The sequence below is a fragment of the Didymosphaeria variabile genome, assembly GCF_027946475.1.
Source record: "Didymosphaeria variabile strain IMI 356815 chromosome Unknown scaffold_10, whole genome shotgun sequence".
Taxonomy (NCBI): Eukaryota; Fungi; Ascomycota; class Dothideomycetes; order Pleosporales; family Didymosphaeriaceae; genus Didymosphaeria; species Didymosphaeria variabile.
In genome coordinates this window covers 1,483,493-1,508,891 of record NW_026611629.1, presented here as the reverse complement: position 1 = coordinate 1,508,891, position 25,399 = coordinate 1,483,493, and the positions used below count along the sequence as shown (strand labels likewise).

Below are 25,399 nucleotides of genomic sequence, written 5' to 3'. Positions count from 1 at the left end.
GTGGCCTTCTCTGCTTTTAGGCAACGTTACCATACAGGTAAGCTTCTACCCTGCACTGCACAATTCCTGTTCTTCCTTCCCCGGAACACTCAGCTGATGAGGCGGCATAATTCGCTTTCGTGTCAGCTGAGTGGCTTCCTCCTACAGACCGGTAATGCGCACCTTCCATAACGCACTTTGCGTTGTTGTTTTGGCCACGCAGCTGTCGAGGTGTTTTACCGCACATTTACGCGAGGATTCTCACCCCTCGATCCCGGAACTAACAGAGAACAATGTTAGCACTAGACGAGCGTCATACAAAGAAGCCTGCACGCCCGGAACGGTAATCGCAAACCAGGCAGACGCACTTCCCAGCACTGACGAGGAGTCCTCCTTCTACGATTCCGACACAGACCAGCAGCCTTTCTACTTCGGCAGGATGGGGTCTGTTGCACGGGAGACCAACTTCAAGAAAGTCCAGCAGTTCAAAGCCGACTACACCGAGGCCGAATTCACCCAGTATGAATCGCAGCGCACGGGCATGAATGTCGTAGTGGTCGACAGGAAAGGACCCAAGATTTACGGCTACTTTGCACTGGCTACCGAGATCCACGATGACTCTGGAGCACGTGAGTACTCGCAGTATACCTGAATTGTGCATTTCCTAACCCGCCACAGCACACACTCTGGAGCATCTCTGCTTCATGGGCTCACGGAAATACCCTTTCAAGGGTGTGCTGGACAAACTCTCTACTCGGGCCTACTCCGACACCAATGCCTGGACAGACGTCGACGAGACCGTCTACACATTGACCACAGCGGGCTGGGAAGGTTTCGCGCAGATATTGCCCATTTACCTTGACCACCTCGTCGTGCCTACTCTCACAGATGAGGGATGCTACACTGAGGTGCACCACATCGATGGTACTGGGAACGATGCCGGGTAAGCACCCTACTAAGGTTACGAACATCCAAACTAACAACCAAAGTGTCGTCTACTCGGAGATGCAAGGTCGCCAGAACCTACAAGGTGACCTGATGGATTTGGAGATGCGTCGCATTCTGTACCCCGAGCGCTATGGATTCCGCTACGAGACCGGAGGTCGTGTAGAAGCATTACGCGTCCTCACAGCAGAACGAATCCGCCAATTCCATCGCGACATGTATCAACCCAAGAACCTTCGGTTGGTCCTCATCGGCGAGGTCGATCACGCAGATCTTCTGGAGATTCTGGACAAATTCGAGGCCGACACCGCCGACAGCGTGCCCGCCTACACCGCTCCCTTCAAGCGGCCATGGTCAAATTCAAAGCTTGAGGCGGGCCTCACTAAGACGACCGTTGAGACTGTGGAATTCCCCGAGGAGGACGAGTCCACTGGTGAGATTCAGATCGCCCTCATTGGACCTGATTCTACGGACGAGAAGCTTGAGACTGCTCTTAACACTGTGCTCATGTACCTTGCTGGCTCTTCAGTCTCGGTTCTGGTCAACAAACTTGCGGAGAAGGAGCACCTTACCAGTATGGTGTACTTCTATGTCCGGAGCTTTGCTCAGTCGATCATACACTTCACATTGACCAGTGTCGCTACTGAGAAGCTTGAAGAAGTCGAGAAGCGCTTCTGGGAAGTTCTTCAAGAGCATGTGGCTCAGCCAATCGATTTGGCCTACCTCAAGGACTGCCTGCATCGGTTCAAGCGCCAAGTGAGGTTCACTTCAGAAATTGGCAATGACGAGTTCAAGGATCCTGTCATCAAAGACCACTCTTACGGTCCACGTGATGGCTCAAAGCTCCGGGAAGCCCTCGAGTCTCTCTCTGTGTTTGACGAGCTCGAAGAATGGAGCGAAGAAGAGTGGCGCTCATTCATCAAAAAGTGGATTGTCGAACCGCATCACGTATCCCTCCTTGGAAAGCCTTCCGTAGCACTCGCGGAAAAGATCAAGTCCGAAGAAGTCGAACGCGTCAAGGCACAACAAGAGAAGCTCGGCGAGGCAGGCTTGAAAGAGAAGGCCGACAAGCTGGAGAAGGCGAAAGCCGAAAACGACAAACCGATCCCATTGGAGATGATGGAGAGGCTGAAGGTCCCTAGCACTGGCTCGATCCACTTCTTCGAGACTACGACCGCGCGATCTGGCCTCGCAAAAAAGCTCGGGATCATGGACAACAAGATCCAGAAGATCATTGACAAGGACGAGAATGGCCTTCCGCTGTTTATTCATTACGAGTCTATCCCAACATCTTTCGTCCACTTCGGACTCGCGCTTGGTACCGCTGGTATACCTACTGAGCTGAAGCCTTTGCTCGGCGTCTATCTTACGAACTTCTTTGGCACGCCGATCACACGAGATGGCAAGCGCATCGAATTCGAGCAAGTCATCACTGACCTGGAGAAAGATACGATAGAGTATAGCCTTGACCGTGGCAACGATATTGGCAATGGCGAGATGATCTACATCCACTTTGTTGCTGAGGCAGACAAATTCAAGGATGTCGTTCAGTGGCTCGCTGACCTTCTTGTCAACTCCATCTTCGACACCGAGCGATTGATTGCTGCAGCGAAGAAGATGCTCGCAGATGTGCCAGACGAGAAGCGTGACGGCCACAGCATGCTTTTTGCTGTTGATCGTATGATCCACTACAAAGAGGCTTCTTCTGTCCGCGCCACCAACACTCTTGTCAAGGCCCTCTACCTAAAGCGCACCTTGAAGCAGCTCAAGACGGACCCTCAGCAGGTGATTGACAAGCTTGAGTCCTTGCGCAAACACCTCCTGACCTTCTCGAACCTCCGCGTCCTAGCAATAGCCAACTTCGAGACGCTCCCGAATCCCGTATCTACATTCAAGACTCTCACTGACGCCATCAAGCCGGGACCAGAACCTACTATCAACCCCATTGATGATCGCAAGTCGCTGCTTTCAGACATCGGAAAGAACCCTGGCGGTGCACACTACGTCATCCCCATGCCTATCGATTCATCCTTCGCTATGCTGACGTCCAAAGGCCCCGATTCCTATACCAGCCCAGACTTACCTCCTCTGATGGTAGCTCTGTCTTATCTAGATGCTGTTGAAGGTCCGATGTGGCAGGACATTCGTGGCACGGGTCTTGCCTATGGCGCGAACTTCCTCCGTGACATCCAGGCCGGCCTCCTCAAGTTCCGCATCTACAAGTCTCCAAACTCGTACGCCGCATACGAAAAGGCGCGCACCGTTATCAAGGAATACGGTGATGGGACACGCAAATTCGAGAAACTGGCTCTCGAAGGTGCCATCAGCAGCATCGTGCGAGAGTTCGTGGATGATAAGGCTACTATTGTCGATGCGGCACGAGGTAGCTTCATCGATCTCGTGGTGAAGCGCGTCGGCAAAGAGTGGTCAGAGTGGGTGTTGGGTCAAGTTAGGGAGGTCAAGGAGGAAGACGTGCGTAAAGCGTTTACTGATGTCATCGCCAAGGTCTTTGATCCCGAGAAGACGGATCTGGTCATCACCTGCGGTGGCAACATGGTTGAGGTATGTCATGTCCCCATGTTTCTTGATGAAGCAAGATTTGCTGACTATTCCTGCAGGATCTGAAGAAAAACTTCGAGAAGGACGGCTTCAAGATCAACGTGAAGCAGCTTGTCGATTTCCAAGAGGATTATGGACTGAAGGGAGATGATGATGAGGAAGAGGAAGAAGAGGATAGCGAGGGAAGCGAGGAGGAATCTGAAGAGGAGTAGAGTCTAGCTGCGTATGTGTTACATGTTGAAGGCACTCGGAGTGCGTTTTCGCGCCCAGGCTAAGCGCATAGTGCACCCAAAAAAATAAAAAAATAACATCTTACAGGATCGTGTATTGGTGCAAAATAGTTCTCCCAGGCTACATCAAACCAAGGTCAACAATGAGCATCTTTTGTGGGGTGGATGCTTCTACCGTGCCAACGAACTTGCATCGCTTCTCGGGCCTCTATACATGAGCAGGTAAGCATGTGTGCCTTAACTGACCAGTCGAAGCGAAGCGAGCTCGCCCGGTATGACGGGGCGCTTCCTTTGGTGTTGTGTTATAGGAAGATGGAGGCTAAATCTTACGCACACATCGCTAAGACACATCGCTAAGATAGGCATCTCGTAAGCTGATGCTATTGAAGGCGCGAGGCTGACCTATCATTTTCAACATTCCCCGATCATGTTGGAGAAGTGTGGAGACGAGAAAGAAAGTGTGCCTGGCACGAATTGCTTTTGCTGCGAACATGGTGGGGGCGGTCGGTGTCTCCAAAGAGCATAGATCTGCGATCTGTTGGTCACGGTAATGGTATCCCGGTAAGCTCGTCGGAGATGCTCGCGAGCTTAAAGAGGCGAATGTTTACTGTGTTTCAAGCAGTATGAGCTCGCAATGGCATTCATTCTTAACCTTGTGCTTCTTCTTTCAAGCATTGGCGCTGTCCTGGCAGTAGACCTTTGTCCCATCTACGGCCCTGTTTTCCCCCCGACTGAAGACCTCTTAGCCTCGTCGACATGGCAAACTGCTTCCACGCAGATTAAGGCCGCGTTGGATGATGCTTTCAGTTCAGGCAATACTTCACATGGTCCTGTGTCTCCCAATAACACATTCTCCATCCAGATCTTCTCTACGAAGGACACTTTGTTCGAGTACCATCACGAAGGGTCGGATCTCGCCACTTCCGGAGGCCATGGAAGTGAAGTAGATGGCGACTCAGTTTACCGCGTTGGTAGTGTTAGCAAGCTGTATGCAGTGTACCTGCTCCTTGTCGTTGCAGGGGATCGCGTGTTTTCCGACCCGATGACCAAGTACATACCTGAACTGAAAGGCATCGCGTCTTGGGACGAGGTGAGTGTCGGAGCTTTAGCAGGGCAAATTGGTGGGGTGGTCGCAGACTGTAAGCCTTGTCCTGTATCATCAATATCCCAAATTCTGAAAGTACGCAGTATTCGACGTCGACTCTATCACGGGCGGCGGCCTCGGTGCTCAATTCCCAGGAGTATTCCCGGAGCTTACAGAGAACGAGACGTCGCTCTGCATAGCGAACGTCACGCACTGCACGCGCTCCGAGTTCTTGACCACGCTGCTGAAGACGAGGTCTACTTATCTGCCCAACACGACGCCAGGGTACAGTAACTCAGCGTTTGTGCTGATCGGTTACATCATCGAAACCATCACGAATACAAGCTTCGCCTCTGCGCTCGAAACCCACCTTCTCCAACCCTTAGGGCTCCGCCGTACGTTCGCCTCAATACCAGAGGACTCTAGTATAGGCGCAATCATAAAGAACGCCACCGTCTCAGGCTGGGACATCGACCTCTCCGAAGCCACAGCCGAAGGCGGCATCTTCGCGTCTGCATCCGACGTCTCCGCCCTCGGACGCTCCATCCTCTCCTCAAAGCTCCTCTCCCCAAACACCACGCGCGCCTGGCTCAAACCCACTTCCTTCACCTCCAGCACCATAGGCTTCGTCGGCCGTCCCTGGGAGATCTACCGCTCTGTAATCAACGAGAAGCAAAACCGCGTGGTAGATATCTACACAAAAGGCGGAAACATAGGCGTATACGCGTCCACCGTCGCGCTGATTCCCGATTTCGACGTCGGCTTCACCATCCTGATAGCTTCGGAAACAGGGGCCTATCCCTACACGCTATCAGGCGTGCTCACGGACGCGCTACTTCCAGCCGTTGAAGAAGCAGCGAGGTTGCAGACAGACAAGGCGTATGCGGGAACGTATCGCGCTGCAAGCATCAATTCTAGCGTTACCATTTCGAGTGAGAAAGGTAAACCGGGCCTCACGCTTGACTCGTGGGTTAGCAATGGGACGGATGTGTTTGGTATCTTTGGATCGCCGGAGGACTTTAGGATCTACCCTTCGAATGTCGGGTATCAACAGAGTCAGGGCAATTACAGTGTTATGGATGGAGAGAGAGTTAGCTGGAAGGCGGTCAGCGGGGTAGATCTCGGGTACGAGGATCATGGTGCGTTTTCGGCGTGTCCTACGTGGCTTCAGATTGACAGGCCGTCATGGGGACTTTACGGGATTGATGATTGGGTTTTTGTGCTAGGGGAGGATGGTCGGGTGAAGCAAGTAGAGATTGCAGCGTTGAAGATTGTGCTGGAGAGAGTGGAGGGTTAAGAAAAGACATGATCACGGTCCTTCATTGGTATTCTACATAAGTACAAGCACACTGCCACCCCGAACTCTCCCCCTCAGTACCTCTTCCCCATGAACCTGTACTTGTTCGTGTTCGGCTCGAGAGGTCGAGGCCTCAGCAACGACGCCTCGTACTCCCGATCCAGCCTCTCTTCCTCCTTCGCCTTGCTCTCCTTTCCCATCTTCTCGAGCACATCCTCGTCCTCAAGCATCTCCTCGTCCTCGTCGTCCTTCTTCTTCTCCTTCTCCTTCTCCTTCGCCAAACCCCCAAGCCCCTTCAAGCTAAACTTGAAGCCCGATCCCTCAGCACGACTGCCCTGCTCGCTCGAAAGCGAAACGCCTCCAGACCGCGGGCCATCTTCACCACTTCCGTACACCCGCTGCACGAAGTAGGCTTCAACCCACAGCTCTTGCTCAGACTCCGCCAGGACACACAGCGAAAGACACCCAAAGGTGTCGAAGCCCCAGCCCAGATCTCCCCTGCGCACCGCATGCAAGTTGAGGAAGTGCGGATTCGCGAGGCCAAGAGCAGCAAGGCTGCTCACGCACTCGACAGCGGACAGCATGGTGAAGTCGATGAGCTCTTTGTCGACAACGTGCTCAATCAAGGCGATGTTGGCGGGCTCGGCAAACGGAAAGGCGGTCGCGATGGTGCTGGTTTCGGAATCGCGCTCCGGATGTCGATAGACGATCGCCTTCTTCAGCTCGTACTGCGTACGGAAGCTGGCAGCTGGTGTCTCGAGGGCGGCGGTGGTGTAGGTCGCGCATGCCTTTTCGAAGGCAATACGGAGGCTGTTGCGGATTGTGGCGGGTACGCTGTTGTACTTCTCGCCGGAGAGCTTGGGAGTGACTTCGTCACCGATGCGGGCGAATGAGGGAGCCATTGTGATATTGAAAGGAGTTATATGAGAGCTTTGTAAAGTGTGATATAGCTGTCTTGAGGACAGAATGTGGTGTTGTATGGTTGATAAAGTGTGTGTGGGATACTGGTGAGAGAGCCAAAAGGGCTTCGATTTTAAGGCCGTGAGTGTGCGTTCACCTGTTCACCTGAGCAACCTGCCTTCAAACAAACGCTAAGCGAATCACACAATAGAAGGCACTGGTATGGACGGTTATGTTCACAAATTTCTTGCTTATCGACCCACGTAAACAGCCCACGATGCTAGATTTCGACTCTTGGGGCGCTTCCGTGTCAACCCAACCCAAGTCATGTCTCGCTAGATTGCGAATGTAGGCAATTCCTGCAACTAGAGACTGGTTTAACGGCCATAGCATAGCTTCGATTGACTTCACAAGTCAATTCTATAACTACACGTGACGTAACTCAGCACGCTCTAGGCATGCGGTCTCATCGTCTGACCATGTCCCACGCAGTTCATACTATAGTGACTAGAATCAACGATCAGCGAGCTTGAAGAACATTCTTAAACAGACCGTGCATGATTTAGAACTTCCCTAGAAGCAACTTAGTGCACTATGGACGTGCTGTCTCTCCTTCTGACCATGCTTCTCGTGTGAACATAGCAGGACCCAGAACAGCGACCAGGAGACCGAAATGTCCATCGTGTAACGTTTGCTCGATTACTTGATTCAAGTTTGCAACCGCACGTGAAGTAACTCAACGCACTTTGCGTATGCTACTCCCTCGTCCGACCATGCTTCTTGTATGAGTGTAGCAGTGCACTCGAATTCGATGTCCAGGGCGCTCTGAGAAAATTTCTTGTACATGGAGCATGCTGGAAAAGCTACCATGACATTTCAACTGTTCATCTGAATGAATTCACAACTACGCGTAGGGTGACTTGAAGTAGTTTGGATGTGCTATTTGTTCGTCTCGTTGTGTTTCTTATATGAGTAGAGCAGCGTCTAGACATCCGATGAACAGTGCGCAATGAGATGTCCCCACGGCTTCAAACATGTATGTAAGAACAACTGCGGATATTAATGGTGTGCGATTAAAGTGTGGAAGGTTCTCGCAATTAGTTCACGTTTGGTTTGACAGATGCCATACCGCCGTTTGGATGTTGTTGTAGACCGCGGAACAACGTTATTGTACGATATCCAATTTTGAGCCCAACGGCCGTCAGTGCCACGGTAAGAAATGCAAATTGTTGACCGTTGAACGTTCGAAACGCTTTTTTTGCAGCAGGCACAATCATAAAGCGGGCAGCGCACACGCATTTCTTTACTGCGCACCATTATCTTCGCACTACTGCCCTCGCACACGCACACTGGATAACCACTCCACAGGGCAACAACGCAGCACACCAGTCGCAAGTTACTCCAGAGACATGCTCACAGCCTGATCCACGGTCAAATTCTAGCACCAGACTTGCCCTGCAAATGTTCCTTATTAAAGGTTCAAGTTGTACTCATTCCAACTACGAGACCCAAAAGAGCTCTGTATCAGTGTTCATTGTCACTACCTCTCCGTATCGGTATTGGGTAATTTTACGCCTGCTGCCTTCCTTGGATGTGGTAGCCATTTCTCAGGCTCCCTCTCCGGAATCGAACCCTAATTCCCCGTTACCCGTTGAAACCATGGTGACTACAACTCTAGTCATACCTCGCAAACCAGGCCCAACGCTCCTGGGAAGGTACCTCGCAGAAGCCGTCGTCCCCATCCTCTTCAAGCATAGTTCACTATCCTCCGCGTCCCAACAGCTATGCTCTTACTCAAATCCATCCGAAGATATCAGGATCAATCAACGATGCACCAAAAGGGTCTCTACCTCCGTTCACTCCCATTGCGCGCGGGCTCGCCACCCAAACACTCGCATAGACATCAGCCTCCTCGTCCCTATCCGTGTTCCAAGACGCGACGCTCACACCCATTACGCCAGCATCCTATCATCGAGCTCTCCGTCACTGAGAGAGGCACTCCTTTCGGGGGCGCCCACATTGAAACGGAGTTGCCCTATCCCTAAGGGTCGACTAACCCGTGTCCAACTGCTGTTCACACGGAACCTTTCCCCACTTCGGTCCTCAAGGTTCTCACTTGAATATTTACTACTACCACTAAGATCTGCACCAGAGGCCGTTCGACCCGGGGGAGTTGTATGTCCTGGGGCCACTACGACATGCGGCATTAGCGGTGTTGCCGTGGGGGGTTTCTGATACAATGCCCACAACGACATGCAGCATTATCTGTGCTGCCGTTGGTTTTGGCTGTATACATCCCACAACGACATGCGGCATTATCTGTTGCCGTGAGGATTTTCTGATGCACATATGGAGCAATGGCCACCCTTCTACTTTGGATAGTTGTATTCGGCTCTACATCAACCATCACGACATGAAGCATTATGCGCGTTGCCTTGGTTTGTTGCTGTACATCCTGGGGCCACGACGACATGCAGCATTATCCGTGCTGCCTTGGCTTTTGCTGTGAATCCGGTATCCGCCGTTCACCCCCCACCACGACACGCAGAACCCAACACGACATGCAACATTACCTGTTGCTTTGGTTTTCTTCAAACCAATGTCCGCTGTACACCCCCCACCACGACATGCAACATTACCTGTTGCTTTGGTTTTCTTCAAACCAATGTCCGCTGTACACCCCCCACCACGACATGCAGCATCATCCGCGTTCCCTCTACCGCCCGGCCGGGGGAGTTCACCCCCCGGGGTCCGCGACCACACCTCATGGAATAGAAATGCCTCGGTTTATTGGTGTACACTCCCCACCACGACATTCCCCCTCCCCTGGGAGCCGCAACCACACCTCATGGAATAGATAATGCCTTGGTTTGCTGCTGCGTGTGTCCAGCACGACATGTAGCATTATCTGCGTTGTCCCCGCCTCCACGACATGGAGCATTATCTCTGCTGCTGTAGCTTACAAAAGATAAAACCATCTTTCAAATCGCCTGTGCCAAAGAAAGATGAGGTTGTGTGATGTCGCGTGATATCGTATGTAGTCACTAACGGCACCCATGACGCGGAACCTGACGATGTGTTTGCAAACTAAAAGGCATGCTAGACATCACTCACTCCCTCATCACCTCTCACAGTACACTTGCAAACACACTCAATCTCTCTCACAGCACGCAGTACACTTGAGTTCAAACACGCACAGCCGAATACAGAGTTATACATCTCATTTGAACCCTTCCCTTAGCCTCACGGCTACGCTACTGAAGGTACTATACATAACAAAGAGAAGCCTGTCAAAGCCCATCATCATGCCATCGTTACGCCGAAATGCCTACGCTGGTGGCAGTGCCAGTACCAGTGCCATGAATGCATCGCTTCGCTTCGGCCGTCTCATTCCCATCAAAAACTCCAGCCCATGAGCGTGCCAGGCACGTCCATTAATTCCATTCCCAAAAGGTGAGGTATCATGCAGAAAATGAACACCCTCCGAAAAGGGATCTCCCTGTGTGAAACGCCAGACAAAAGAAAAGAAGGAAAAGAAAAAACCGCCGGTCGCCGGAACGTCCGGCAGGGCAGAGAATCGAAGAAAGTCTTCCATAGCCCTCATCACCTACGCATCCTCAGGCAATATCCTCGCAAAATGCTTCTCCCAAATCCACCCCACCGTCCGCAACGGATCATCCTGATTGCGCGCAAGCCACAGCTCGCCCTTCATCCCAATGACATCGAAGATCTCCCCAGGCACATACACCAAATACGGAATCCCGCCCTCCCGCCTATCATGCGCAATATTGAACTCGAACAGCGAAGCAGCCAGAAAAAGCACCTCAGGCTCGTCAGGATCGGACGGCGTGGCGGGGAGTTCCTCTGCGGAGTTACGGGTCGACATGGGCAGCGCGGAGTTAAACACGCCAGACGTGCGGGAAGACCCTGGTTGCGAGGGCTGCTGGGAGTGCGAAGACGAAGCGGTGGTGGAGTGTGTAAGCATCGGCTGGAGGAAAGACGCGCCGATGGAAGCGGGCTGGACGAAAGATGGGGCGAACGAAGATGTCTCGTCCCATGCGCCGTCGAAGCCTAAGTTTGCCCAAGCGGGGTTGCGCGCACTGCTGTTGGACGGCCTGCCAGCGATTATGGTAGACTCGCTGGTGTACGAGCCTGGAGCCTGTGGGGGCTGGGTGTGCGTACGATCTGAACTGGGACGTTCGCGGAACAGCGAGGATGAGGCGCTGGTCGAGCTGGAGGGGTCTTTGTAGCTGATCGGTGGGGCAGAACCGGGGCCGTAGGTAGCGGCGGGCGAGGAGCGCGGCGGACCCTCGAACGAGTGCATGCCAGAGCGCGAGCTGTTGTAGCCGCCGCTGTTGCGGTTGCGGCCGTGACGGTCGATCATGGAGACCTCGCTGCCGATCGACTCAGTTCGCCTGGATGAAGACTTGCGCGACGAGGCATCATCGGCCATGGGGATCGGACTCATGTAGTTACTAAGGCTATTAATAAGCTCATGGTTGATGATCGCCAGGTTCTTAGCAGCCTGCTCCATCTGGCGGAAGTCAGACTTGAAGCGCTCTTGGTAAGTCTTGAAGTCGTAGCTAATCGAGGTAGTGTGCTGTGGCTCGTCCTCGAGAAGCGGAAGGATCTTCTTAGAGCAAGTCTTGTACCAGTCCTTGGAGAGGCCTATGAAGATGGTCGAGCAAAGACGGACAACCTTCTTGGTGAGTTCGTACAGCATGGGCAGCTCTTGCTTGAGGGAGTCGTTGATGGTAAGGAAGGACTTGGCGGTCTCTTCGAGCTTAGGGTCGATTTTCTCTTTGCGGTCGGTGGCTTGCTTGTACTTGGCGTACTGGATCAGGAGCTTCTTGCGTTGCTCCATGAGCTTCTGCGGGCCCACCCACTGGTCCCAGACGTTCGAGATGGGCTTCATGACACGATTCCTGACTGCGTTTATCTACATTTGCGTTAGTATGCATCAACTGGAAAGGACCACATGTGACTTACATGCTCGTCAAGGACCTTGTTCTGGAGATCAAGATGTGCCATCGCCCACCGTCGCCAGGTGCTCTCCATCTCCGCATTCGCTGAAGGACCTGTCTCAGAGACTGTGATGAAGCCAAGCATCACTGCATTGAGAGATACCGTCGACTCGGTCAAGGATGCCAAGTACTGATCCATATCCGCAATAACGATCTGGATCTGGAAGAAATGACCGCCAAATTTCTGCGTCACTTGGTTGTACTGTGAATCCTCGAAGATCAGGGCGGCTTCTTGGAGAGTCTTCGCCTTCTCCTTGCTCCACCTCAGAGCCTTCACGATTGACTTGACGTTGCGGTCGCCAGAGCCTTTGCCTTTCTGCTTCTTGCCCTCTGACGTTGCTGCTCGTAACGTCTCTTGCCGCTTCTTTGCCACATCGATGCGCTCGGCGATCTTGATGATGGCATCCTTGGCCTGCCTGAGCATTGCCAGATCGGGATGGTCCGGGACGGTCTTCTCGATGAGTTCGGACAGCAGCAGGGGGTATCGAAGCATGCGCTGCACGGGTTTAATGAGAAGAGAGTCGAGATCCCAGGCAGTTGTGAGGTTGGGGCAGTGCTGGAAGCAGGCCATTACCCAGCCCAGCAGCTCCGGGTTCTGCACGTTGGCCTTTATGAACTTGGACGCATCGTCGTAGTTGAGGTAGTAAGTCGTATAGACGCGCTCCATGCGAGGTATAAACGCCAGCATGACCTCACCAACCTTGACTTGGCGGTCGTTCTCCGGTGTGCAGTGTACGAATTCATCGTACTCGGCGCCTGAGCTCTCTTCGGGCGGCAGCTGGTTGACAATGGGCCGGATAGCGTCCTTCAGCGACTTCCACAAGTTGTGGGAGAAGTTTTCGAGGTCCTTGCAATTGCTGAACAGCAGCTTGCGCTCCTCGTCGGTTAGTACCTCTTTAGAAGTGCCCTCGAAGATCTGGTGAGCAACCATCATGTCGACGCAGAAGCTGTGCTCGGTCTTGCATAGCTCCTCAATGACGCGGTATCGCCTCCGCACCTTCACGACTGCCTTCTCGCGCTCCTTTTCAGCGGTATCCTCGGGCGAGCCAGGGGTGGGCGACGTGGGCGACGTGGGCTCTGAGGCCGACGCCATCTCCAGGCTCGGAGCAACGCCTGCCATTATCGCGCCACTACCACCGGTGCTGCCGTAGTTGTTGCGCGTTTGCCGTGGCGAGTCGGGAGGCGTCCTGTCGAGGAGGGGCCTGTCATCGAAGCTGTCCGAATCGGGAGGGCACAGACGGCTGAAGACGGGGCCCATGTTCGGCGGCGGCGGAGGAGAATATGCCGGCTTTGGCGGCGCGGCCTGCGGTCCGTGTGGCTGCTCTTGGCTCTGCTGCAAAGACAGCCCAAGCCCCTCGCCTGCGCTGACAATGTTGGGCAGCGGCTGGTACTGGAACTCATGGGCCAGCGGCGAGGACCAGTCTTTCGGCGGGGGATTGGGTGCGTGAGCAACGCCGTTGCTGTGGCCGCGATCACGTGCTGAGAGGCCGGAAGAACTGTCGGGCCGGCTGGGTCCTTCGAAGATGGTTGTGGTTGCAGACGTGACCGACGCACGCGAGCCTCGCGAATACCGTCTCGACTCTGAAGGGAAGATGATGGCAGTCCCGCCGGGGAAGGGCTCGTCTTCGTCGTCTGGATCTGCAGCGAGTTGCCGTATGCTGGGGGCTGATGCTACGGCATGCTGGGCGTGCTGTGCGGCATGGGGTGTGGCCTCTCGGTCTGATGGCTCCTCTCTTCCTGCAGAAGCATCGCTAAGTAATCTTGCGAGATACGTCTCGGTCGCCTCTTTCGAGCCCCAATCCCTGTGCTGAGCCACGATCGGAGATACACCCTGCACCTGCTCCCAAGAATCTTGAGCGAGTTGCGGAGTGATTGTATCTGATTCGTGGTACACATTCAAGATCTTATTGATGACGCTATAGGCCTCGCTGTCCAAAGTAAACGAGTCCTTCTGCGGTTCTGGGGTTTTCGGGCCCCAATTAGGGGGTTGCTGGCCAATCTGGTGGTAGAATGCCACACTTGCCGAGTCCCCTGGCATCAGTGTTCCTCGGTCGGCAAATGGATCAATAGGGGAATCATCGAGATCCTCGTCCAAATAAGATATCGTTCCAGAAGCGTCCAAAGGCTCAACTCGCCAAGTTTGGGAGCCAATGCTCAGTCGCGTCTGGTGTTTTGGTCGCTTTGGCGTGTCCTTGCTCCATCCCGGACTGGAGACTTCTGAACCGAGCGCAATTGGTATCGACTCCCTCACACCCAGTTCAGATTGGTCTTGCGCATCTTCTACACGCGAGATCTCCCCCATCCGCTTGTTCGCTGGCTGGAAGGCCCGTGCTTGCAGCAATTCACCACCTAGCTGCGGCGTCGTAGGAGTCGGTGCTTCCTGAGGCTTCTCCTGCTCAAATGATGATTGATTTGGGGGAGGCGTATTCACGGCCTGGGCCAGGGGCGGAGTCATCATAAAGCTCCCAGGCATTCCCAAAATTGGTGATTCTTCAAAACTCGTCGCTGATGATGAAGGCCGTCCAGCGGGTGGTACCGAAAGTCCCTCGGTGGTAAGATGCAATGCGCTCTGTTGCGTATCCAGAGCAGAATCCAAGTGATGATTGCTAGTATCTAATTCTTGCTGCACGCTCGGTATATCCTGAGGGTCTTCTTCATCTTCAGAAGGCTCAACGCGCCTCACTGATAGTCTCTTTTCCTCGTGTCCGGGTTCCAACATGTGTGATCGGTCTTGCGCTTGCGGCGCGTAGCTCTCGCCAAAATAGTCTTGTGTACCATGTGGATCAGCGCTCCTCGACCGCGAGCCTGGTGTCCTTTGCAAGGGCTGGCGCTCGCGCGAGTTGCGAAGACGCGGAGAGGTGGGTGGCGGCGGAGCGGTTATGACAGCGGCCACACTTGGTCCGGACCCACCATTGGCCTGTGGCGATTTTCCGCGCTCACGGTAGCCGCGGTACGAAGCCGCCGCTAGTGTGGGTTGACTTGAGGACGTTATGGACTTCTTGGAAGGCGTGTTGGAATGTCCCACTGGTGCTCTTGCTGGGCGTGTGGGAGACGTCCTGCCGTGTGCTCGGGTGGCTGCCGTGGGCCGCATGTAGTGGGCGAATCTCGCCGATCGCGTTGAAGAACTCGAATCCGAAGCTCCACTAAATCTTCGTGATGATGGGACTGGTATTCGCGATGGTGGAGAGCGCCTTCTACTTTCCGACATAGGAGACTGTTGTGATTGGGCATCTCCCACTGGCCGGTGCGACGCCATGTCGGAGGTCGAGGGTTGGATGTGTGGGGGTAAAGCGTCCGCGTGGCTCTCAGGTAACGCCGGGAGGTCGTCAGTCACGATTTTGATTGTCTGGGGTCCGGGCGAAGGGGCTGGTAAGCTGGGGTCTGCCATTGTTGAGACTACTGCGCCGTCAACTTGAGGAATACCGAAGCCTGGCGTCACCGCATCATGTGCTCCAATCACTTCGCCGAAGAACGGTTGGCGACCCTTTTCCTTATTGCGCGTCGGCGAAGCCACTTTCTTTCTTGAAGGTGTCTTGCGGGCATTTGAGCTCGGGATACCATTTATCAGTGCGTTTTGTATCCTCGCACCTCGAGCACTGGCGGGAGAAGGAGGCGCAGGCTGTGGCCGATCTCGCGGCTTCAGGTTGTTGAACTTGTACGATCCATAGGAAGCCTCTTTTCCTGGCTGTGCTGGTGATGAGTTTGCGGAAGCTGCCGGCGGTCGAACGGGTCGCGCGCGTGTCGATTGGGGGGAGGATTCGGCCGATGTGGGTTGGTTGAACTTCTGCGCCATGCTTTTGACTGAAGGTCGATTAAACTGCTGAATTGACGATCGCGGCGTCGAGGTGGTCGAGGTCGCGGGACCGGAGACGGAGCTTATCGACGGTTTGGCGGTCGAGCGCGCTGCTCCGTTGGGCGTCTGCTGGCGTTGGCGAGTGGCCGTCATGTCGTTCGGCTCGGGTACCTCATGCGTGTGGGCGACGGCAGACTTGTAAAAGTCATCGGGAGCGTGTTCAGTGACTTCATCACCGCTGTCGAGCGACTGGACCCAGCTGGCCACGCCAGGGTGATATGCAAAGTTATGCATATGGGTATGCTCAGGCTCCGCCATATCGAACCCCTACCGCACCATGATCCTAATTGCGAGGACGGCGCGAAGCGAATGGCGCGAATCAAGGCGAGCACGATGGCGACGAGAACGGGCAGGCCAATCAGCCTGTGGCGGTGTGGAGGGGCTCGCAGCGCGCTGGAGCTCTCTCAAGTCGAGGCGGCAAGGGTAGCAGGAGACAACTCACACACCGTGAAGCCTCAATCTATAGCAGGGTCGGCCAATAGCGAGCGGAGGCGGCCGGTGGCCCAAGTTTGCCCTGGGGCTGCTGTTTCAGCCTGAACTGCTCTGCGCTATCAGGGCGAGGAGTGGACGACAGCCGGCGCAACACCAGACAGAACGTCCGACTCTAGCGGAAGGCGAGGATATCTCGTAGATAGTGGGGGAGAAGAGAGGTGGGTAAGCATGGGCGAGGCACGGTGGAGGTGAATCGTCGTCGGCTGCTGATCTGCGGAAGCACGGGAGGGAGAACGAGAGCCCACCGCTACGGTCCAGCGAGCCAAGCTCACTGGCCGACCGTTGCTGTACCGAACTCTCCCCTCTCCCCTGGCGCGATGGCGGGGGTCCGCTCCCAGACAACAACAAAAACAACAATGACATGAGTGGGATGCGAAGAGGTCTCACGCCTACATCAAGGTGGAAACAGTCACTGAAGCAGATGTCGGTGGCTGCTACCATTTTCATACACTGGCCTCCATCTCTACCATTGATATGTCCACGTTCTTGATGCGCAATGTCCAATGTTTGTGGAGAGAAGCTAAAAGTAAGCGTCACGGCAGCTCGTCCGGGGAACGATAGGATGTCAGTGCCAGTGTCAGTGTCTCGCGCCATCAAGCCATCTGCATCTCCTGCATGCTCTCTATCTGCGTCCGTCGCCTGCCCCTTATCGTACACCCAGTCAACCTGCCACATAACAAGATTTGGTGTCACATCGAAGTCGTGGGTAGAAATCTCACGCCCAAGACCATCAATTTCACATCCCTGGCGCGCTTATCGCTCTAGGCAACTTCGGGCGCCAGGCGGCCCAGAAACACGACTGGAACACAATCACCATACGCACGGCACCACACGCACTACTTCCCGCGCCCACTTCCACCATTCACAATGCTGCCCTGATCCGGAGAGCCAACAACGCAGTTGCGTGTCAATTGCGCAGGATTTGACCAGTATGAAGAGAAAACGCAATGGGCCTGAACCTGCTGTCGGCCGCACTCCACGCTCCAAGAAGGCCAGACTTGCAACGGACCAATCTCCCGTCGCCACACCAGCAATCGAGCATCCCGTGCTTTCTCGCCTCTACCCCGGAGTGCTATCGTTGCGCCACTATCTGCTGTCACGTCTGCCAGCCTCGTCTAAATTGAAGAGCAGGCGACGGAAAATATCTCAATTGGGAATCCACCCTGGTCAGGGAGACATTGCACCACGTGGTATTGACCTTGAGCTCGGCGAGCTACTTGACACGACTCTCGTAGGCGTTATACCTAGTTCACGTGCGAAGAAACCAGAGGAAGCGACGAGAGAAAGAGATGGAGACCTGGAGAGCTTTACCCAAGAGGTGGCTGCTAGCAATGGTTCGGCTGGGACCTTCAAGCCAGGATATTTCCTGCAGGCTGAGGTGAGTCTTGCTGGGTTGGTAGTACAATTGGAAGCAATGACATGTTGCTCGAAACTTTAAAGTGAGCACAATGGCTGACAATATTCAGATTGTGGATTTTGTGATCTGGAGACTGTTTAAGCGATCAACGTCGTACAAACCGTCGCATTTACTTTGCCATGGCTTTCAGCGGTCAGGTGCACATGGTCAACATGGGCCACAGAAGACAGCTCACTCCATCCTTGGACTATCATCCTATTTCAGGAACACAAGCGTAGATACGCTCAAGGGGCAATTATGGTGTCGTTTGCACGCCGTCCTGGGCAAGGAAGGTCGAGTCATTATGATGGAAATGCTCATGGATTGTGGCATATTTTCACCAGTAGAACGAAGCGAAGCAGACGGCAACCTCCTGCAATTGAGCGGTGTTCCACTTTCTGACCTGAAGCCTGTGCATACTCTCGACAATGATCCTGCATCGATACTTAAGGATAATTTCGCGAATAAGAAGCCGCAATCCTTAGTGAGCGAGAACCGGAAACCGAATGCTATCATGTTCGTTCGCAACCGCATGTTGTATGCGCGTGCTGCGCTCAATGCAAAAGGAGGCATTCGTTTTGGCATGCGCCACATTCGTGAGTAACAGTCTCGGGTGCACGATCACAACACTAATGTGGACAGATGTCTTGAATCGATTTTCGGATTTGAAGGACCACGGACAAACCGTACACATATTGCGGCATATATTTCCCCGCCAGTATGGGTTGCACAACGTCTTTACCTCGGTAGTAGACAAGCGCGAAACGACCATGGCGTTCAAGGACTACACACTGCGAGAAAAAGAAATCCACCAGGCAATGTGCCGAGACCTTCCCGAAGCTAAGCGCACAGAAGAGCTTGTTGTAAGGTGGAAGCAGCGTGTACCCAAAAGGCTTCGGGGAGAGGCCATGACGTTAGTGGAGAAGCTTCGCAAATTGAACAGCAGATGCTCATACATGGAGCTACTGCGCCATTACTGCCCTGTCGAGGGTCTCCATCTATCTTCCAGACCGGCTTGGAGGAAAAGCGTACTTCAGCCAAGAGACAATGCTTCCCTTATCGCAACCTCAGCTGAAGGTCGCAAGGCGGACACCACCTCTCTTCCCAAGCCTCGAGCCGTCGAAGATACTTGTTTCACAGATATGGCGTGTCCCACGGCGCACGTCTCCGCATTCTGCCGCGCCGTGCTCGCGAAAGTCATCCCCAATGCATTCTGGGGAACCGAGGAGAACAAGCGCATGATCATGTTCTGGATAGATCACTTCGTCAGCATGCGCAGGTTCGAAAGTCTCACACTGCACCAGGTGACGGTGAACATTCAGGTGGGTCAATCCTTCCGCGGGAGGCGCATAGATGTTTAACAGCCGTGCAGATATCCGCATTAGCCTGGCTCCGGCCGCCCGGTCAAGATCCCACTGCATCGATGGCTAAATCCGACCACGATAAACGCATAGAGATCTTCCTCGAGTTTGTGTACTGGGTTTTCGATTCGTTTCTGGTGCCGCTGATTCGGTCGAATTTTCATGTCACAGAGTCGAATGTGCATCGCAATCGCTTGTTTTACTTTCGACATGATGTCTGGCGCATGTTGACGGAGCCTTCGCTGTCGAATTTGAGATTCAATCTATTCGAGGAGGTACCGACTGATCATGCTACAAAGCTTCTGTTGAGCAGACCGCTGGGTTACAGCAAGATCAGGCTGCTACCCAAGAAAGTTGGTGTGAGGCTGATCACGAATTTGAAGCGGAGGCAACAGATTGTGAGAAATGGCGCTACGGTCCTGGGACGCAGCATCAATTCGGTGATGTCACCAGCTTTCAATGTCATCACCTATGAGAAGGTCAGTCAATTTATCTGAACAGGATGGACCCAGCAGCAGTAAGCTAATTATATCTAGTCACTACATCCCGAGAAGTTTGGATCATCGCTATTTTCGGTGGGCGATATGTTCCCCAAATTGTCTGCTTTCAAGCAGTCATTGGTCGAGCAAGGTCTGGGGGATGCACCATTGTATTTTGCGAAAGTCGATGTGCAGTCTTGCTTCGACACAATACCCCAGCAACGCGTCCTAGCTATGGTTGATAGCCTGTTGTCCATGCGGGAATACCACACTGGCAAGCACGTGGAAGTCCGTGCCCAGGGTCAGCTGCAGCGACTCAATGGACAGTATGTGAACCCAATGCCGCAAAAACGGTATGTCGCGCATAGCGCAGGTGCGAAAGACATTGCTTCATTTGAGCACCTGGTTCGAGACAATTATGTCGGATCAAAGGCGAACACAGTGTTCGTGAACACAGCCGCCCAGAAATTCGAGACGAAGGATGATCTGATGCAGCTATTGCGTGAGCACGTCGAACGCAATCTCGTCAGGATCGGAAAGCGTTTCTACCGCCAAAAGTCAGGCATACCACAGGGTTCGATACTTTCGACCATCCTGTGCAATTTCTTCTATGCAGAGCTCGAGCGCGACGTCCTAAGCTTTGCTCTTGGCGGCGATAGTCTGTTGCTTAGGCTGCTTGACGACTTTTGCTTGATCACGACTAATCGCGAACATGCTGAGCGATTCATACAGGTTATGCATTGCGGACATGCCGACTATGGCGTTGAGGTGAAGGCTGCAAAGTCGTTGACCAACTTCGACGTGGCTGCGATGGACGGCTATCGCATACCGAAGTGTGTCTCGGGAACAAGATTCCCCTACTGTGGCGTCCAGATAGACATGCGCACCCTGGAAGTCAGCAAAAGCAAAGACCGCACTGGTCCGGCTAGTACGTGAGATGTCGACCGATGACTACCCAGTCTTTCTTACATCATGGCCAACTTGGGCTAACGCTAGCAGACACGATCGATTCATTGACGGTGGAGTTGGCAAAGGTGCCCGGACAAACATTCCATCGCAAGGCGCTCAAGTAAGTATTAGGTCGTAGGATCTGCGGCGCGGCAGCTCTATTTGGAGCGCGTAGACGAGCAATTCCATCGAAATCAAGGACTGTGCAATGCTAACCGAGAACAGTGGGTTCAAGATCCAGTTGCAGGCCATGCTGATTGACACGTCGTTCAACAGTGTGCCAACAGTGCTGGCTAACCTCTACCAAAGCTTCCACGAAGCGGCGGTGAGGTGCTTCGAGTATTCCCGCAGCCTGGCCAAGACGCGGCCAATACATTCCAGCTTGCTTATCAGTACGTGCCAACTCCCAAAAGCGTAAGAGATGTCGACAGCAAACGCATCAGTAGCTCAGTAGCTGCGATGCGGCGTCGATCATCGCGCAACCCTGCTGTGATCACTTGGTATTGACAGATGACTTCCACAGGCACAGTCGATAGCATAATGGCGCTGGCGTTCGTAATGTTGCAGCGGAGAACGCGCATCAGGGCGGCACAGAATGCGGAGAAGATAAGGAGCGTCATTTCGCGGAGGCAGATTCAGTGGTAAGTGGCTTGCCCGGCCGTCTCACAGTCGAGCCGTTGCTGATGTACCACGGGTAGGCTGGCGTCGAGGGCCTTCGGTGCTGTGTTTCAGCGCAGACAGACGCAGCACGGCGCGCTTTTGGCGCACCTCCGAGGCGTGCTGGCGGCAGTCCGACCGCACAGTGCGGAAAGGACCATGCTCGAGGACGCGGCTGGCTTGGCCTGCATATGAGCGGATGGCTCGGAGGCCTGAGGCGCGTGCAAGTGCAATCGTGATGGCCGCGCGCAGCATGATTTTCCAGCCTCTGATCACTGGCGTGCGTTGGTGTAAATAGTAAACCTGCATTTTCGATAGATACCCCCATATGATAGCATGCCATTGGCCCTTCCACCGACTTTACCATAGAGCAGGCTTTCGTGATGTAACCGATGTCAACGGTTCGCAAAGTGGGCGGGAGGCTCCAGCCACACCAGCCCTCAGGTTTCACAACCGCCCAGTCTCCTACGCTCCCGGCGTCTGGAAACGCTTGCAGCATGTCAACTCCGAGGGCGCCCCTTGCGGCCTGAGTAAAGCGCCAAACCATGATGTAGACTTGCGACTCCCCTCACCGAGCACCCGCACCTGCCCTCCTAACAATCAAAGAACTCCACGAACGCCTGCCATTCATCCAATTCTGCCGTTGAGGTTGACCCACGCTTTGTCTCCACGGGGCTTGCAGGGGTTGCTCGCTCGCTCCTGTCAGGGGCTTAGCCAAATTGCTTCCCCGAAATTACGCCTACCGTCAAGATGCCTACAGCGCTCTTTGCAGCGCAACAACACCACGCATTCGGCGCTGGCACACCGTTCGACCCCGACGTCCACTATATTCATTCGCACCCGGACAAGAACCTCTACATCATCACCGAGTCCGACTATGTTTCTGCTCTGATCCCATCCCAGCGCACCGTCTGCGCCAAACAAGCTCCCACGCGATACCTAGGCCCCTCTCGACGCATTGCTCTTCAGCACCACGACCACAACGGGAGGAAGGACCCAAGACCACTCATGGCTGCAGTTCTGCAGCGTGCAAGCACCATGCCGCTGGCCGCGCCGGGCAGCCCGCCCGACCTCACCAACTCGAAGAGCAGCAAGTCGAGCAGCTTCCACTCCGAGGGCCTCAGTGACATGGGTCCCAGCGACCTCTCTCATTTTGAGGACATCAATCTAGCCGACGACACGGGACCAGCAAACTTCCCCGTGCCTCATTCCCCCAACCGCATCCTCTTCGACGGTTCACGATCTCGCAGCATTCCGCATGCAGCACCCCACTCATTCCGCGACCTTACAAAGGGATCGAAGCCACGCCCGGCGGCGATGAAGATCCAAACGAGCCACAACCTTCGTGCGGGGTCGCAGCTCCATGCTCCTGGGAAGCAGCTCCGGAGGGGTTTTTCGTCACCATCCGCTCCCTCGCTAGCCAACATCACCAACCTTCAAGCCCCCGTCCGCCGCTCGCGCTCGCCTTCCCCGAACAAGCCGCTTCCGTCCTCTTCTTCCTCCCAACGTACCTTGTCGAGAAAGAGCTCCCGAAACCTGGAAGTTTCTCCCTCAATGACTACTAGGAGACAGTCATGGCAGCACGCTGCCCGCAAGTCAGCCAAGGAGCGGGAAGCAGAGTGTGACGACGAAGACGACGAACTTCCCGAGGACGCAGTCATTTGGAATGTGCCCATCTCACCTCGACCTGTACAAGAGCGATCCCCTGCACCTTCCTCATGTGGTAGTCCACCTCAGACTTCGCCTAGTCCTGCAGCAAGCCGCCCCGTCTCACAACGCGGCGATGCATCCTCTATGAAGACCTCCCCAGCTTTCTCAGAACGCCGCGTGCCCTCACAGCCACCGACTCCCGACCCGAGCAAGGAGAACGAGCCTCCTGCGCTGACCCGCCAGCCGACAAACACATGGGAGGAGACATACGGCACGCTCGACGCAGATGCACGGAAGCTCACCGAGGCGCTGGAGGAGTACCAGACCGAAATTGAGCATCAGCAGGAGGTTAAGCGTCAGCAGCCGTTGTCACGCTCATCGTCGGTAGGCGACCACGAGTCAAAGAAAAAAAAGGCGGTTCCGCTGCCCCCTGTCCGCAAGAGCGACCCGCTGATCGACCCGTTCCAACCTTCAATCGAGAAGGAGAAATACCTCTCGCGCACTCGCCCGTCGTGGCTGCCGCCCAAGGATCCGAAGGAGGAGAAGAAGCATCTGAAGGAATACCAGAAGATGCTGGCGCGGATCGAGGAAGCTGGTAAGTACCTCCTAGAAGTTCACAGAGCTCGCACTGACAGGTATTAGAACGCCTCGAAGCCAAACGTCAAGAGGACGAGGCAATTGCCCGCGAGAAGGCCGAACGCATCAAAGCCGAATACTGGTCCAGCTTACTACTTCCCAACTGGGCGCAGGAAATGGCCAATGCCGAGCTCAAGGGCTCACACAGGAAGATGTGGTGGAACGGTGTCCCGGCCAAGCTTCGCGGAGAAGTCTGGAAGAAAGCCATTGGAAACGAGCTCGAGGTTTCGGAAGCTACTTACAACGTTGCTCTAGAGAAGGCCCAGCTGCAGGTCCAAGAGCTCGGCTCCTCCGCTCTCGAAGGCCGCTACGCTCGGATAGTCGAGAGCACGAAGAGCGTCTTCGCGGATCTGAAGATGTTCGCCCCCGAAACGCAGGACTCGCCGGAGCAGCCGCTTCACCAGGAGCTTGTCAACATCTGCATCGCTTACAGCTCGTACCGTCCTGATGTCGACACCACCGTCGGTATTCACCACATGGCCGCTCTGTTCCTGCTCAACCTCTCCGCATCAGATTCCTTCATCGCGCTATCGAACTTGATGAACCGCGCTCTACCGCTCTCGTTCCTCATCCAAGATCAGAACGCCATTACAGCCGCTTATGATACCACCCTTTCGGCGCTGGCTAAGAAGTGCCCGAGCATGGCGCATCGATTGGCAGAACTCCGCGTCGAGCCCCGCGATTATCTATTCGAGATGTTCAGCGGGCTTTTCTGCGACCGTGTTTCAATTGAGCATGCCGCCCGTATTATGGACGTGTACACTATCGAAGGCGACAAAATCCCCGCTCGTGTTGCCGTGGCGCTGATGGGCGCTCTCGAGGGCAGCTGCATGAGCGGAGAGGCTGGCGACGTTGTAGAAGTCCTGAGAAGCAAGAAGTTGCGCGAAAGCCCTGACGAGTTCATGGGCAAAGTGTACGAGGCGGGCAAGAGCTCGTAGATACTGTAAAGAAGAGAGAAACCAAACGAGCGGGGAGAAGATGATATATTGGAGATTTTGTGCAAAATACGGGAGCATACTAGGTCGATGGAGACCCAGATTCTGAGACATTTCGACGCGACGGACGTAGCTCGGTGAGCTCGACACGCCTGCCTTCCTTCCAACACCAACATCACATACATTACAACATCGTTATCGGCGGCAAGACAGCCAGCAGCAGCAAGAGTAGGACACGACGGATGACGACACGAGCATGAAGTCTTATTACCTGTATTCTCTACGGCGACGCAAATACTTCGCGCGGCTGGCAATTACACGGCATGGTTCACGGCGTTTCTGCCTTTCATTCACATGGGGCCTGTTTAAAGCGTATACCTGTTCTTTACTCTACATCACATCACTTTCCTTTTCTGCTAGTGTATAGTACCGCAAGGAGCTACTGTGTAGTCTTAACTTCTAAAGGGAAATGGTATCCGGCACGAGTGGTCGCTCGATTGCCAAGAACGTACATATTGTATTATCTCCGTGTGTCCACCGCGTGATGGTTTCCCTGCTTTCTTTCTTACTGACTATGGAGTGGGGTGGAATGTCCGGTAGGCGGGCTCACTTGGCTCCTGGGACGAGGTAGACTTTTTTTCCTCTTACAGGTGGTCGAGGAATGTACAGCACAGCCTCGCGGACCGCATGTCCAACCACATCCTTTCCCATCGATCTAGCACTCCCTTTCTCCGCACCTATTTTCGTAAACGGACATTACGCCCTCGTGGCTCCCTTGGCCCTGCCTTCCTTCCTTCCTTCTTACGCGCATTCCGATCCGATGCTATCGATGCTATCGGGGCACACACCCCTGTCTGTCCTCGGCGTGGGTACGTACTAGGTGTTCCCCAAGTCCGAAGCACCGCCACAGACCCTTTTTTAGACCCTGCAAGCAGGACCCGAGGTCTACGGTGGTTCTACCAAGCAGAGCTGTG

At 54.3% G+C, this 25,399-nt stretch overlaps 7 protein-coding genes across 7 annotated transcripts; 5 read left to right on the top strand and 2 right to left on the bottom strand.

The window, feature by feature from the left end:
* Positions 1-154: 154 nt before the first annotated feature.
* On the top strand, positions 155-3,695 carry N0V89_012545 (uncharacterized protein; the record flags this gene model as incomplete). The annotated part of the gene is made up of 4 exons (XM_056221266.1): positions 155-608; positions 658-922; positions 969-3,486; positions 3,543-3,695. The coding sequence occupies 4 exons, from the start codon at positions 155-157 to the stop codon at positions 3,693-3,695; spliced, it is 3,390 nt and encodes a 1,129-aa protein (XP_056065253.1).
* A 652-nt stretch (positions 3,696-4,347) lies between these two features.
* Positions 4,348-6,094, top strand: N0V89_012544 (uncharacterized protein; the record flags this gene model as incomplete). The annotated part of the gene is made up of 2 exons (XM_056221265.1): positions 4,348-4,852; positions 4,902-6,094. 2 exons carry the CDS (start codon positions 4,348-4,350, stop codon positions 6,092-6,094), a joined length of 1,698 nt encoding a protein of 565 aa, XP_056065252.1.
* Positions 6,095-6,168: 74 nt separating this feature from the next.
* N0V89_012543 (uncharacterized protein) lies at positions 6,169-6,996 on the bottom strand (the record flags this gene model as incomplete). Its single annotated transcript, XM_056221264.1, has 1 exon — positions 6,169-6,996. The coding sequence occupies one exon, from the start codon at positions 6,994-6,996 to the stop codon at positions 6,169-6,171; it is 828 nt and encodes a 275-aa protein (XP_056065251.1).
* Positions 6,997-10,601: 3,605 nt separating this feature from the next.
* On the bottom strand, positions 10,602-16,105 carry N0V89_012542 (uncharacterized protein; the record flags this gene model as incomplete). Its single annotated transcript, XM_056221263.1, has 2 exons — positions 10,602-11,933; positions 11,984-16,105. 2 exons carry the CDS (start codon positions 16,103-16,105, stop codon positions 10,602-10,604), a joined length of 5,454 nt encoding a protein of 1,817 aa, XP_056065250.1.
* Positions 16,106-17,294: 1,189 nt separating this feature from the next.
* On the top strand, positions 17,295-18,363 carry EST2_2 (Telomerase reverse transcriptase; the record flags this gene model as incomplete). The annotated part of the gene is made up of 2 exons (XM_056221262.1): positions 17,295-17,741; positions 17,830-18,363. 2 exons carry the CDS (start codon positions 17,295-17,297, stop codon positions 18,361-18,363), a joined length of 981 nt encoding a protein of 326 aa, XP_056065249.1.
* Positions 18,364-18,529: 166 nt separating this feature from the next.
* On the top strand, positions 18,530-20,672 carry EST2_1 (Telomerase reverse transcriptase; the record flags this gene model as incomplete). Its single annotated transcript, XM_056221261.1, has 4 exons — positions 18,530-19,081; positions 19,132-19,599; positions 19,657-20,527; positions 20,599-20,672. 4 exons carry the CDS (start codon positions 18,530-18,532, stop codon positions 20,670-20,672), a joined length of 1,965 nt encoding a protein of 654 aa, XP_056065248.1.
* Positions 20,673-21,954: 1,282 nt separating this feature from the next.
* Positions 21,955-24,428, top strand: N0V89_012539 (uncharacterized protein; the record flags this gene model as incomplete). The annotated part of the gene is made up of 2 exons (XM_056221260.1): positions 21,955-23,449; positions 23,497-24,428. 2 exons carry the CDS (start codon positions 21,955-21,957, stop codon positions 24,426-24,428), a joined length of 2,427 nt encoding a protein of 808 aa, XP_056065247.1.
* Between the last annotated feature and the right edge of the window lie 971 nt (positions 24,429-25,399).